Consider the following 15,289-nt stretch of genomic DNA (forward strand, 5'->3'; position numbering starts at 1 on the left):
TCTGTCAATGGGAGAGCCTGGATATTTCCTTTTCCTTCCTTCCTTCCTTCCTTCCTTCCTTCCTTCCTTCCTTCCTTCCTCCCTTCCTCCCTTCCTCCCTTCCTCCCTCCCTCCCTCCCCCTCCCTCTCCTTTCCTCCCTTCCTTCCTTCCTTCCTTCCTTCCTTCCTTCCTTTTCTCTTCTGGTTCCTCTCCTCCCTGCCTTCCATTTTGTGACATGATCTCATTATACAATCCAACCTGGCCTCCATTTCCTGTTCCTCCTGCATCATTCCCTGTGTGCTAGCATATAGACTTGTGCCGTCGCAGTTCAGTGAGGGTTTGTGTTTTTGAGTTCACAGTTGCTGCATTTGCTCTTTCTGGGTTGGACCACCCTTGTTCAGTGACTTGCTCCTTCCTTATCTGAGGAGCCTTTGTGTGTGTGTGTGTGTGTGTGTGTGTGTGTGTGCGCGCGCGCGCGCGCACGCAATGTGTGTATGTGTGTGTATTATGTGTGTGTACAATGTCTGTTTGTGTGTGCATGCATGCTTGTGTGTGCATGCATATGTGTGCAAGTGGATGTGTGCATTATGTGTGTGGGTACAGGAGGTGCTTTCAAGTCTCTAAATTGTGGGGTCTGCTTCTGCAGCCCTGTTTCCAGGCAGCTGCTCCCAGCAGGAGGAGAGGCTGCTATACCTGTCAAGCATTAGGGAAAAAGTTCCCTTGTTCTCAGGGTAAGTTGGAGGCTGGTTTTCCCAAGAGGGTCCACTACCCAACTCACCTTCTGATTGGACCACATATGTCCTCTGTGATACACTGAGCAGAGTCATCCAGCGGCAGGTGCCAGCATCTCAGCCAGACTTTTTGTATCTGGGGCATAATGTATTTCTTAGAGTGGGGAGGATGAGGTGCCTGAGAATAGCCACCAAGCCTTTCTCCTTGGCCCCAAAGACAGTCCATACTAGAAGGAGGCCTACTTGGGGTTTCCTAAAAGGCTGAGCCTGGATTTGGGTTCTGATCACATGCCTCAGGCTTTGTGTCTAAATTGCCACAGAGCCACCATGATCCCAGAGGTCTGTCAGCCCTTGCTGTGCACTCACATGGTAACAGGTGATCCGAATGAATGAGGCTGGACTACAGCCTGTGCCCCTGTGATTAGACACTGCTGTGGTCACTTGTTTTGGCAGCAGCTCCTTCCAGTGGCCATTTTCTGACAACGAGGAGCCTGTTCATGGTGAGAGGTCTCTGAAAATTTCCTTGTGCCTCGGTTACAAAATATTCTCAAGAGCCGGGCGGTGGTGGTACACACCTTTAATCCCAGAACTTGGGAGGCAGAGGCAGGCGAATATCTGAGTTCGAGGCCAGCCTGGTCTACGGAGTGAGTTCCAGGACAGCCAGGGCTACACAGAGAAACCCTGTCTCAAAAAAAAAAAAAAAAAAAAAAAACAAGAAAACAAAAACCCAAAAACAAACAAACAAAATAAATAAAAATTTAAAAATTCTCAAATATCACATGTAAGTGACTTGGCAAATAGTCTTTTGTTTTTTTCCAGACAGGATTGCTCTGTGAGGCCTGGCTGTAGCTCTGTGTAGACTAGGCTGACCTTGAACTCAGAGATCCACCTTAGTGCTGGGATCAAAGGCAGGTACCACTGCCTGGCAAGATTTGGCAAATTTTGTTGCTCAAAATTTATCATTTCTGGATTGGAGAGCTGGCTCAGAGGTTAAGAGCACTGGTTGCTCTTCCAGAGGTCCTAAGTTCAATTCCCAGCAACGTGGCTCATAACCATCTATAATGAGATCTAGTGATCTCGACCTCTTCTGGCCTACAGGCATATATTGCAGGCAGAATGCTGTATACATAACAAATAAATAAATCTTTTAAAAACCTATCATTTCTCAGTACCTGAATCCATGATATGTTCTCTGCCAGACGTTTTTTCTTCTTTCTTCCCTCCTCCTTCTCTACTCTTCCTCCTTTTTAAAATGTTTGTGACAGTTGCAGGATAGCCCAGACTGGCTTTTATGCTAATAGTAAGGCCAGCCTAGGCTATTGATCCTCCTGCCTCCATCTACCAAGTGTTAGAATTACACACATACACCATCACACTTGCCTTTTCTTTTTCTGTGGTGTTAAGGCTTGACCCCAAGGCTCACACATGCTAGGCAAGTGCTTTGCAACTAAGTCATGTCCCAGTTCAAAGAATGTCCATTTATAAAAACGGTCTATCAGGAGGTGCTGGACCCAGTTGGAGGAAGCAGATCACTGTGATGTGCATCTGAAGGGTGTAGCTTGTGCTTGGACCTTTCCTCAATCTCTCTGCTTCCTGGCCATAATGAGGTTGATAGCTTTGCTTTAGCATCCTCGCTCTTCTATCATGTTAAGTCTTGTTTTGGACCCAAAGCAATTTGTTCAGATTTGCTTTTTTTTTTTTTTTTTTTTGAGTTTTTCAAGACAGGGTTTCTCTGTGTAGCCCTGGCTGTCCTGGAACTCATTCTGTAGACCAGGCTGGCCTCAAACTCAGAAATATGCCTGCCTCTGCCTTCCAAGTGCTGGGATTAAAGGCATGTGCCACCACTGCCTGGCTGCTTGTTTGTTTTTGAGACAGGGTCTCACTATGTAGCCCTGGCTGGCCTTGAGATCACTGAGATCTGCCTGCCTTTGCCACCTGAGTGCTGGGATTAAAGATGTGGGCCACACCTGGCTTGCTCAGATATTTTGTTACACCAACAAAAGTGACTAACACAGGGATCAAGCCTTTACCATGTGCCCTTCAGTGGGTATTTAAGATATAACCATAAGAGTCCAGCACGGTAGCATATGACTGTCATCCCAGCACTCAGAGGGATTGCCTAGAGTATCAGGACTTCAGGGTCATTCTTGGCCACATGATGGCTTTGGAGCTAGCATGGGTTACAATGAGTCCCTGTCTCAAAAATTAAAAATACACATACACACACACACACACACACACACACACACACACACGAGCGATATTTTAGCAAGAGCAGTAGAGCAGTGTTGGGTGGGGAAAATTGAGTTCTGCATCTTGTCCTTTGACCCCCACACATACGTCATGGCCTAGGAAGGGCCTTATCCTGGGAGACTAGGGAGCTCTCCAGGAGCTTCTGGGAGTTGGGTTTGAAGACAGCATATAAACAACAGTCCTATTTGCTGAAAGAAACCATCTTAGACCATAAGCTCATTCTAGTTGGAGAAGGGTCACCCATCAACTAAGATGGATGGCCTAGAAACCAAGAACACACTTTGTATATTGGCAGGAATAACCAGGATATCTGGGTCCAAATTAAGAAATTGAGTATTTGGCTGCCGTGGTGGCACATGCCTTTAATCTATCACTCTGGAGACAGAGGCAGGTGGACCTCTGTAAGTTTGAGGCCAGCCTGGTCTGAGTAAGTTCCCAGACAGCTAAAGGCTACACAGAGAAACTCTGTCTTGGAAAAAAATAGAAAAAAGAAAAGAAAAAGAAAAAGAAAAAGAATTTGGGCATTTTCTATGGAGGAGCCAAGTAATTTTCTGACGATTTTCTTTCCGACTTGTTTTGTTTTCCCTGGCAGAGAATGGTCAAGAATTTGGAGAAGGAACTGGCATTGCTTAAGCAGGAACTGGCCATCCATGATAGTCTGGTAAGGGATTGGCTATGGGAGAGGGAAAGTTGCTGGGGACAGAGACCAGGGGCAAACAGCACGGTGGGTTAAGGCCAGGGGCAGTAGCGTGGGGTAGAAAGTAGGAAAGGATCAGCAGTGGACATTCTGTGGCAGGTGGAATCCTCCAGTGGCCTAGCTGGGCTTGTGGTCACGATTCTGATGGCCCTAAAGGCAAAGAAAAGCATCTCCCTACCTTATGGTTTGCTGAGACATCTGGCCTGCTTCTCAGGCCTTCCCCACCAGGACCAGCGAGTAAAGCAAACAGCCATCACAGCAGTCAAATACTATACCCCAGCTCCACACTTCAGCTCTCAGGAGGCCCCTTGATGCTCCTGCTTGGGCTCAGATTCTTATTGCTTATGTTCTTCATCCTTCAAGTCCAACCGCACCCTTGTGAATTATGACCCCATGGATGAAATTCAGATTGCTGAGATCAACTCTCAAGTACGGAGGTACCTGGAGGGGACGCTGGACGAGATTGACGTAAGGAGCCCTGCTGTGGGACCACAGGCTCAACTCTCTCGGACTTCCCTTGCTGAGTACTATGATGTGGAATGGATGCAATAGATGGGAAGTGGTGTGTAGACCCTAGTCAAATGCCTTCAGCCACCATGGCCTTAGGGTCCATGTTTAGGATTACACACCCTAAAGTGAGCTATACGTGGTGTATATACCAAAGGTCGTCCATCTCAGGGGCATGGGAACAGACCTTAAGCAAAGCTGCTCTGATGGAGTCCCAGGTACCTCCTGGCTGAGTGACCGGGATGGATGTCCAGGAGCCTCAGCTCTGCAGTTGAGAAGGAACGTAGGTTCGGGCTAAGGTTCCCCTAATAAAGGGGGTAATAAAGGACAGTAGTCAGGTTGATGGTTGGTTGGTTGGTTGTTAAAGAAGATCCTGCCTCCCATGGCCCACTGTTGGAGTGTAAAAGAAGAATGCAGTAGGCACACAGGAAGGGCTGGAGAGGGGAATGAATCTCATTTACAGTGCAGTCATTAAACCTTTCACCAGGGAACTACATGGACTACTATCCCTGCCCCTCTTAAGTATCAATGTGGACAGCAGCAAAAGGAGGGTCTCGGGCAACTGAAGTTTGGTGGCCTTTCCAGCACAAGGGGAGCATCAAACCAACCTTGAGTCAAGTTTAGTGTTCATAGGCTGCTAACCTTCCTCCAGCTGCGTGTGTGTGTGTGTGTGTGTGTGTGTGTCTATCTATGCCCAAACAAGAAGTTCATTAATGGGGTCCATCTTAATCTTCTGGAAGTGGAAGAAAGATAGTTAAGTAATTTTATTTTTATTTTTTGGTTATTTTATTTGTTTACATTTCAAATGTCTCCCTTTCTGATTTCCTCTCTGCAACCCCCCATCCTACCCCCCTGCTTCTATGAGAGTGCTCCTCCCACCCACCCACTCTGCCCCTCCTCCCTAGCATCTCCCTACACTGAGTCATGGAGCCTCCACAGGACCAAGGGTTTCCCCTCCCACTGATGCCAGATAAGGCCATCCTCTGCTACATATGCAGCTGGAGCCATGGGTCCCTCCATGTGCACTCTTTGGTTGGTGGCTGAGTCCCTGGGAGCTCTGGGAGATCCAGTTAGTTGATACTGTTGTTCTTCCTATGGGTTTGCAGACCACTTAAGCTCCTTCAGCCCTTCCCCTAACTCCTCCACTGGGGTCCCCGTGCTCAGTCTGATGGTTGGCTGCAGGCATCCAAATCTGTATTGGTCAGGCTCTGGCAGAGCCTCCCAGGAGACAGCTGTATCAGGCTCCTGTCAGCAAGCACTTCTTGCCATCAGCAATAGTGTCTGGGTTTGGTGTCTGCAGATGGGATGGATCCCTAGTTGGGGCAGTCTCTGGATGGCCTTTCCTTCAGTTTAATATAGTCTTTTCCTTAGGGAGTATTTGTACTAATTTTTCTCATTGCCGTGACAATGACAATATATCTGACAAAAGCCATATGAGACAGGAATGGTTTTTTTCTGATTCACAGATGATGTAGCCCATCATGGCAGAGAAGGCAGAGTGGCAGAGGCTTGAGGCTGGTCAGACTGTGCACAGTCAGGAAGCAGAGAGAGCGGGAGTGCTAGGGTTTATCTCCCCGGGTATTTCCTTCCTTCCTTCCTTCCTTCCTTCCTTCCTTCCTTCCTTCCTTCCTTCCTTCCTTTCTTTAAATTAAATGTAATGTACATTGTTGTTTTGCCTGCAAATATATCTGTGTGTGAGGGTGTCTGATCTCCTGGACCTGTAGTTACCGACAGTGAGCTGCCATGTGGGTGCTGGGAATTGAATCTAGGTTCTCTGGGATACCAGCCAAGTGCTGTTATCTGTTGAGCCATCTCTCCAGCCCACTTTCCTTTTATTCAGTCTGAACCTCGCCCATGGAATGAAACTGCATGAACTGATGGTGAATTTTCCTCATTAATTGACTCAGTCTAGAAAATCTCAGCCTAGACATGCCCAGAGAGGTCTGACTCCATGGTACTTTAGATCTGTTGACAGTGTTAACCATTATTGTATTTTAAAAAGTAGCACTATCCCTAGAGATTTCCACTCTAAAAGTATTTTTGTTGGTCATGGTGGCACATGCCTGTATTGGGAGGCTGAGGCAGGTGAGTTCAAGGCCAGTCTGGACTACACAGTTAGACCTTTTCTCATAAAACAAAAAGTGGGGACTGGAGAAATGGCTCAGCAGTTAAAAGTACTTGATGTTCTTGCAGAAGACACAGGTTCAGTTCCCAGCACCAATGTGCAGCTCATGGCAGTCTATAACTCCAGTTCCAGGGAATCTATTGTCCCCTCAGGTCTTTGAGGGCACCAGGCACACACATACACGCAGGCAAAGCACTTATACACATAAAAATATTTAAAAATATACATTCGCATACACATATCTGTGTGTGGGTTTGTACTTTGCGTAGGGTGCCTATGGAAACTGAAAGAGGGTATTATCCTCTGGAACTGGAGTTAAAGACAGTTGTCAACTTTCTGATGTGGGTGAGGGAACCAAGAGAATGCTCTTAGCTGCTGAGCCATTTCCCCAGGGACTGCTTGAGGGGCTACTTCTCATATTATCAAAATGAGATGGTTCAGTCAGCCAAGGCTCCTGACTGCTCTGCTTAGACACAGCCTCATTCCTTGGTATCATTGTTTAAACTCTGCTTTGCTCTCTTCTGCCAGATAATCAATCTAAGGCAGATTCAGGAGGTATTCAACCAGTTCAGGGTGGTTCTGAGGTAAGTGTCTCCTCATTCTCTCCCACACTCCATTTTCATTTTATTTTATTTTATTTTTTTTATGGCCTGGGCAATTGCCTTCAAGCAAGCCCTCTTATGTGAGATAGGTATGTGTATGTTTTGTGTGAAGAAGAACATTCTGTGCCACGAAAGGAACCAGATCTGAGTGCTCAGGGTGTGTGCAGGTACCTGATGGGTGTTTGTTGAGTTAATCAATTGGACAGGAACTCTTGGCGTGCCACCTATGTGTGTGCCCAGAGCCAGGCCTCAGGAATCCTCCATGTCCTCTGCCTCAAGGAACACTGACACTTATGTTTGAGTACAGATCTACCCATTGTCTGAGCAGCCAATGAGCAGCAGCTGGTACCAGACTGGTTATTCGATTCCATAGGACCTGTTAGAACCTAGGTGACATCACAGTCCCCAGGCAGGTTTACAGGCATTATCAGATGTCATCGTAGATCATGTAGCTGGCATGGAAGGTGCTCTAGAGGTTTGGGGATGGATGATGTGGGGATGTGTACATTGTGAAAAGGGATGGGCCTTTTTTTTTTTTTTTGGTTTTTCGAGACAGGGTTTCTCTGTGTAGCCCTGGCTTTCCTGGAACTCACTCTGTAGACCAGGCTGGCCTCGAACTCAGAAATCCGCCTGCCTCTGCCTCCCAAGTGCTGGGATTAAAGGTGTGCGCCACCACGCCCTGCTTTTTTTTTTTTTTTTTTTTTTTTTTTTGTCTTTTGGCTTATGGTGAGGCTGTGGCTCCATCATCAGGGCTTCACCTAACTGACGTTGAATCTAGTATTTGGGTCTCAGCCAAGTGGACTCAGCATATCCCCCATTACAAAGTGTTATCTCGCTCTTTCTCCCAAGCCAACAGGAGCAGGAAGTAGAGTCTGCCTTGCGCAGGAAGTACACTCTCATAGACAAAAATGATTTTGCAGCCATTTCTGCTGTCCAGAAGGTAAGCATAGTTGCTTCTTGCTGACATCACTCACTTCAGGCTTTCCATCTTTGGGGAGACTTTGCGGAAACTGCCAAGTGTCATGCACATTCCCAGATCAAGATAACACCGGAATGAATATGGAGTGCCCTGGCAAGTGTAAACCGCTTTAGGGGCGGGAGAGAGAGCTCAGTCAGTAAAGCAGTTGCTGCACAAACACGAGGCCCTCGGTTCAAGTCCCAGACCCACGTAAAGCTGGGCATCGTGGTGCATCCTTGTAATGCAAGCTCTGGGAAGGCATAGGCAGACAGAGCCTTGGACTCTCTAGCCAGCCAGCCTAGCATAGCTTGGGAGTTCCAGGCCAGTGAGAGACCCAGCATTAGACTGTTCCTGAAGAATAACATTCAAGGTTGACCTCTGGTCTCCTCATCTACATACATACTTACACAGAAAAAAATATAGTCTATCACTTTTGCACTTAAAATGATGTCCATAAATTGGACATATGGCTAGTGATATAGATGACCAATACTTGGAATTAGGTTGGAAATAGGTCTTAAGATTCGTAGGGAGATGGATTGGTAACACATGCCTTTGACTTCAGCCCAGGAGGATGGATTATTAGGAGGCCAATATGGAAAGTAGACATTGATTTTCTAGGGTTCAGAAACAGGTCTACTAAGGACAGCATGAAGCTGGTAGAAGCAACCAAATCTTGGGGTGTGTGTGTGTGTGTGTGTGTGTGTGTGTGTGTGTGTGTATGTATGTGTAGAACATGCTTACCCCAAGGTTTGCACCATGAATACTTGCATTCCTGAGAGGCCCAAACCTCTAATATAACCCATGCTCCTTGTCCTGACCTCTATCCAGGTGGGGCTTATGGATATAGAAGGTAACCTAGTAGGTGAGCCCGATGGACAAAGCTTTGGACTTGGAGTTGCTCCGTTTTCTGTCAAACCTGGGAAGAAACCTAAGACCAAGAAGACACCGAAGGACCAGTTCAGGTGAGAGCTCTTTGTCCATCTTGGAGGCACCTAGGCCCCTTGGTAGATAGAGGGTACATGGCCTCCCCATTTTCCAATGGGTACCTCAGCTACGAGTGCTCACTACTGCAGTATTGCCAAGGCAGCAGTGGGGTAATCTGTGGGGTTCCGGTCAGGGCCATGCCCCAAGTGTTACGACTCATCCTCATAGCACCCCCAGTGTTTCCATCTTACTGCACTACTTCCAATGTTCTGTCCCTATTGAGTAGTAGGGTTGTAGGAAGCACTAGGCCAGCCCTGCCAGCACTAGGGCACTACTGTGCCTGCCATACTTCTGTGATACCTCTGACTCTTTCACCTGCATCTAGCACTCAAGCCACAGAAATCCTGAACTCACCTTTTAGGTAAGACTGGGGGAGCCTGAGAAGGAGTCTCACACTATATAGCCAAAGATGGCTGGTTTCAGACTCATGATGATCCTCCTGCCTTATATTCTCAAAAGCTCAAAAGGGTCTCATATCCAGCTAAGACAAGTTGGAGAAAGCATTTTCCCCAGTCTGCTGCCCAGGCAGTGCCTGGTAGTGGTAGCCAGAACACGGGATTCAGAGTCAAGACCTGGGCACATCTCCCTTCTCTGTGCTTCTTACTCCTAAGAGACTTCCTCACATGAGACATGAGAACTGATCTTGTATCCCTAAAATGGGAATGATGATTGTAATAATGATAGCATCAGAGCTAATGGCTTTGTGGGGAGTATAAGCTAGGGCATGCAGTCCTTCCACATGGGAAGTTCCACATGCAAGCCACAAGTCATGTAGCAGAGAATGTGCCTTTTGCCTGCTATGTCCTTTCTGCTGCAGGGAACTGGAGTAATAACCTACATGGAGACTGATCCTCTCAGCAACACTTATTGTAAGAAGAAAGGGGGCTGGGGTGTGTTATCCATGACTGTAATCCCAGCACCTAGGAGGCTGGGGCCATAAGAGTGTGGATTCAGGGCTGGTGAAATGGCTCCACAGATAAAGGTGCTTGGTATACAAGCCTAAGGGTCTCATCTGTGGAACTTACATTAAAGTAGAGGAGAACAAATTACACAGTTATCCTGTGGCCTCCCCCTCCCCCAGTCATGGACTCTGTCACACACAATAAAAAAATATATGAGTTGAGGCCTCCTTGGACTTACATGGTACAACCATCTGACAAAAAAAGAAAAGGAAAAAAAAGGAAAGGAAGAGGGAAGCAAGGGGAAACAAATGGAGGAAGTAGAGCTGAAAGGAAGGACTAATAAAGGGTGTGGGCATGGAGCTCTGCAGGTGCAATGACTGCCTAGCATGCACAAGGCCCTGAGTTTGGTGTTAAGCATCACATCAACTGAGAATAGTATCATACACCTGTAGCCTCAGCAGGAAGATGGAAAGGTCATACTTGTCCTCAGCTACCCAGGGAGCTCTAAGCCAGCTTCAGATATATGAAATCCTCTTTTACTCTAAAAGAAATAAAAAACTCACTGCATATTGCTCATGGAGAGGACTGACTCAGCTCCTAATACCCATGTCAGGTGGCTCACAACTGCCAGGAGCTCCATCTCCAGGGATATTTTACATCTCTGGCTTCTGAGGATACTGCTCTCTTATGTACACACGCATGCACACAAGTGCACGTGCACACGGGCGTGCGCACACACATTTTAAAAGAAGATTGGAGCTGCCAACTGCCAGTTATGGTAGTGTACTCCTTTAATTCCAGCACTTAGGAGGCAGAGGCAGAGGCAGAGAGGCAGAGAGAGGCAGAGAGAGGCAGAGAGAGGCGCAGAGAGAGAGGCACAGAGAGAGAGGCACAGAGAGAGAGGCACAGAGAGAGAGGCACAGAGAGAGAGGCACAGAGAGAGAGGCACAGAGAGAGAGGCACAGAGAGAGAGGCAGAGAGAGAGGCAGAGAGAGAGGCAGAGAGGCAGAGAGGCAGAGAGGCAGAGAGGCAGAGAGGCAGAGAGAGAGGCAGAGAGGCAGAGAGGCAGAGGCAGAGGCAGAGGCAGAGGCAGAGGCAGAGGCAGAGGCAGAGGCAGAAAAATCTCTGTGAGTTCTAGGCCAGCCAGGGCTATATAATAAGACCTTGTCCGACTGGAGATATGGCTCAGTGGTTAAGAGCACCATCTGCTCTTCCAGAGGCCTTGAGTTCAATTCCCAGCAACCACATGGTGGTTTACAACCATCTGTAATGAGATCTGATGGCTTCTCCTGGTGAGTCTAAAGTATTCACATACATAAAATAAATACATAAACTAAATCTTTAAAAAAAAAAAGAGTAGGGTGTGGTGGCGCACGCCTTTAAATCCTTTAAGTCCAGCACTCGGGAGGCAGAGGCAGGTGGATTTCTGAGTTCGAGGCCAGCCTGGTCTACAAAGTGAGTTCTAGGACAGCCAGGGCTATACAGAGAAACCATGTCTTGAAAAACCAAAACAAACAAGCAAACAAACAAAACGGGCCCCTAATGAAGGAGCTAGAGAAAGTACCCAAGGAGCTAAAGGGGTCTGCAACCCTATAGGAGGAACAACAATATGAACTAACCAGTACCCTCCAGAGCTGTTGCATATGTAGCAAAGGATGGCCTAGTTGGCCATCAATGGGAGTAGAGGCCCTTGGTCTTGTGAAGATCATATTCCCCAGTACAGGGGCACGTCAGGGCCAGGAAGCCCCGAGTGGGTGGATGGGTTGGGGAGCAGGGCAGGGGGAAGGTATAGGGGACTTTGGGGGATAGCATTTGAAATGTAAATGAAGAAAATATAATAAAAAAAGACCTTGTCTCAAACAAATAGGTTGGATGGATGGATGGATGGATGGATGGATGGGTGGATGGATAAATGATACATGATAAAATAAGCAAGCAAGCTGAATGTAGTAGGCTGCTTGGTCTAGTAGGCTTGAGAAAGGTCTCATTCTAGGATCTTAGTTTCTCACTGCTAATGCCTGGGTCTTGGTATTTCCCTGATGTTTTTCAGCTCCTCAGCAAGAAAGGAAGGTGCCAGTAGCCCTGTGAGTGGCAAGGACTTTGATGTGGCTTCCATCTCCAAGACCCAGCTGATCCCATCTTCCAAAGATGGGGATCTCAAAGACATGCTTGCACGAGAGAGAGAAACTTCCAGCATTGAACCCCTTATCTCAGACTCTCCAAAGGAAGAATTACGTGCGCCCAGGTACCCACCAGATCAGATCAACTCAAATCAGGGTGTGGTCCTTACATGGTAGGTAAAGGATGCTCAGAGCAGAAGAGAAATAAATGGGAAACAGAAAGTCCAAAAGGAAGAAACATGACAACAAATATGCATGCAAAATGTCCCAACCTCAATCTGCCAAGATACACAGTCAAACAAGAGTTATTTTAGGGGCTGGGAAAATAGCTCAGGTAGTAAAGGAACTTGCCAGTTCTGATGACCTGAGTTCAATACCCAGGACACACAATAGTTGAAGGAGAAAACTACCTCTCACAAGTTGTCCTCTGACCTTTATACACATGCTGTGGGGCACGTGCACGCAGGAACACATGATTTTAGGACTACCACATATCAATGATTTTAAAGTGAGGTATCTTTTGCATAAGTAATGCATTGTAGAAGTGTGGCATAGGAACATACACCTACAATCTTAGCACTTGGGAGGCAGAAGCAGGAAGGATTTAAGGTGATCCTTGGCTACAAAGACAGTCAGACACCAACCTGACATGAGACTTTGGCTCAGAAAATGAACAACTGGGGCTGGGGAGGTGGGTAAAAGTGCTTCCTGGGCAACTGCGATGGCCTAGAGCAGAATGACCAGGAGCCATGGGAAAAGCCAGGTGTCTAGCACTAGTTTCTGCTATCCCAGTATCCCTACAGTAAGGTGGGCGGCAGAAACAGGAGAATCTCTGGAAAGGAGGGGGGGGTAGAAGCTCGAGCTCAAAATTTTAGAAACCCAGGCTGAGGAACTAGGAGTGGGGCATGAAAAAGCATGCTCATCACACCATTAACAAAAAATATTTTTATAAAAGTAAACACTTTGCCAGCCAGATCTACAGAGTGAGTTTTCAGTACTGCCTGGACCACACAGAGAAACCTGTCTTGAAAAACAGACAAAGAAACAAAAAGAAAACATTTTCATAGTTAATACTAGATAAAGGGCATCGGGTGAATTGTTATCTCTGCCCCTGTGGTGTGCAGTACATACAGGAAGAACTTCTTCTGAGCCTGTGTACATTTCAGACCATTCAGAAAAGTTAAGAGTTGCATAGTGAATGCCCATACACTTGGAGCCCTCTTGTCTCTGTTGGCAGGCTATTACATTTGTTCCATCTTGTGTTGTCCTTTTCAAAATGCATTTCAAATAAGTTGCCAACTACCAGCCCACATCCCTCTGTGCCAGAGGTTGTATCAGATTAACTGGGGTTCTCAGGGAATCTTCTGCTTGGGGGATACATGTGTATAGTACATATGCATGAATATATGGGTGCATACCCCTGTATGTGTGCGCATGCTAAGCCCTGATCAACACACTTACTGTCTTCTCTTACTCTCTGCCATATATATGGAGACACAGTCTTTCAACAAACGTGAAGCTTGCTGTTTTAGCTAAGCTGGGTTTTTGGCACCCATTTAGATCTGCCTGTGTCTGCCCCTTAGTGCTGAAAGACATGTGTATAGACATGATGATGGATTCTTACGGGGATCTGGGGTATTGTATGAGATTTTTCCTAAGGAGATTTGAACCATAGTCTACTTACTCTAGATAAGGAGCCGGTGACAGAACACACTAATAATTCCTCCAGAGTCCAAGTTAGCAAACAAATGCCTGTATTGGAGTTACTTACAGAACATGGGTAGCCTAAAGGCAACTACATCACCCCAAAGCCTACCCCAGCCTTGGTGATGACTCATAAAAGCTACACCCCTTGGCCGGGTGTGGTGGCGCATGCCTTTAATCCCAGCACTCGGGAGGCAAAGGCAGGCAGATTTCTGAGTTTGAGGCCAGCCTGGTCTACAGAGTGAGTTCCAGGACAGCCAGGGCTACACAGAGAAACCCTGTCTTGAAAAAAAACCAAAAACCAAAAACCAAAAAAAAAAAAAAAAAAAAAAAAGCTACACCCCTGGAACTCTGTGTGACTGATAGACTGATAGGCAACTGGATAAGGCAGAGAATCTCCTCTTTCCCCAGCAGTTTACTGCTTCTATAACCTTGTAAAAAGGGTTTGGTAAATCTTGTTAGTTTTAGGAACTTCCTAAGACTTAGGAATTATTTAGCTTTTTGAGTCTCATGGGCTTCTGTGCTGGTTTGAATAAGAATGGTCCCCCTGGGCTCATATGTTTGACTGCTTAGTCACCAAGAGTGCAACTCTTTGGTAGGATTAGATCTTTGTTGGAGGAAAAGCCACTGGGGATGGGCTTTGAGGTTTCAAAAGCCTACTAGGCCCAGACTCTCACTCTGCCTATGGATCAGGATGTAGCTCTCAGCTTTCTTCAGCACTATGCTGCCATGCCTGTCACCATGTTCCCACGCTGATGATAATGGACTAAGCCTCTGATACTATAAGCAAGCCCCCAATTTTTATGAGTTGTCATGGTAACATCACATAAATATAATAGTGTCTAAGTCAGCTTGATTTCTTCTTTTTGGATGGAATTGCTATGTAACATGGGGATATGAACCTAGGTACTCATACTTGCAAAATATGGGCTCTTAGTCACAAAGCCAGACCTTGAGGCCTTCTCAGGGAAATTTTAATACCATGAAATAACACCCCTGTGAGAAAAAAATCAGTGGCTTTACCCATTTAAAAATATATCACAGAAATCTCAAGAGATCCAACAAATTGTTTGCTGATAGGTTGTAGTGATTTTGTTTTCAGTTTCTTTCCTTTCCTCAGCTTCTGCAGTGGAACAAAGATGAGGGATTGATTCCTACAGGCTAAGTTAAATAATCTGGCATCAATAGTGCCAGGACTTCTACCTCCTGCTCTTGGAAATCACAAGGTAGAAAGATGAAGAACCTGTGTCTCCAAGGCAGCTGTCCATTTCTTTTCCCTTTGACTTCTCCCTCTGTCCCTAGACCCAGCACCCCACCCTCTAGGACTGTGGCCTTTGAAGAATTTAAGAATGAACGAGGTAGTGAGATCAACCGCATCTTCAAAGAAAACAAATCCATCTTAAATGAACGGAAGAAAAGGGCCAGCGAGACAACCCAGCGCATCAACGCCATCAAGCAGGAGATTGATGAGACCAAAGATGCACTCAATTTCCAGAAATCACTTCGGGAGAAGCAAGGTAGATGTGAAGGGAAGATGGCCAGGGCAGTGAGTGGACTCAAAGTTACCATGCTGTAAGTGTGGCAGCTGGGGCACTAAAGGACCAAGATTGAGGGGTGGCAATAGAGGGCTGTAGGTACAGACCTATGTCATTTCACTAGGCTCTAGGCAGCCCTTCCTGCCAGCTAGCCTTTGCCAATGTGGCTACTTACTGTGGAGCCTTGT

General features: G+C 46.6%; 1 protein-coding gene across 6 annotated transcripts in view; it reads left to right on the top strand.

The window, feature by feature from the left end:
• The window catches only part of Kif9 (kinesin family member 9), a 48,437-nt gene that overhangs the window by 25,899 nt on the left and 7,249 nt on the right, over positions 1-15,289 (top strand). For all 6 annotated transcript variants that reach the window (XM_006511942.4, XM_006511943.4, NM_010628.3 and 3 more), the window contains 7 exons: positions 3,557-3,625; positions 4,025-4,129; positions 6,822-6,877; positions 7,745-7,835; positions 8,685-8,818; positions 11,793-11,987; positions 14,869-15,083. In XM_006511942.4, coding sequence (XP_006512005.1) covers positions 3,557-3,625; positions 4,025-4,129; positions 6,822-6,877; positions 7,745-7,835; positions 8,685-8,818; positions 11,793-11,987; positions 14,869-15,083 — 865 coding nt within the window. The remainder of the gene's footprint in view (positions 1-3,556; positions 3,626-4,024; positions 4,130-6,821; positions 6,878-7,744; positions 7,836-8,684; positions 8,819-11,792; positions 11,988-14,868; positions 15,084-15,289) is intronic.

The sequence above is a fragment of the Mus musculus genome, chromosome 9 (assembly GCF_000001635.26).
Source record: "Mus musculus strain C57BL/6J chromosome 9, GRCm38.p6 C57BL/6J".
NCBI classification, from domain to species: Eukaryota; Metazoa; Chordata; class Mammalia; order Rodentia; family Muridae; genus Mus; species Mus musculus.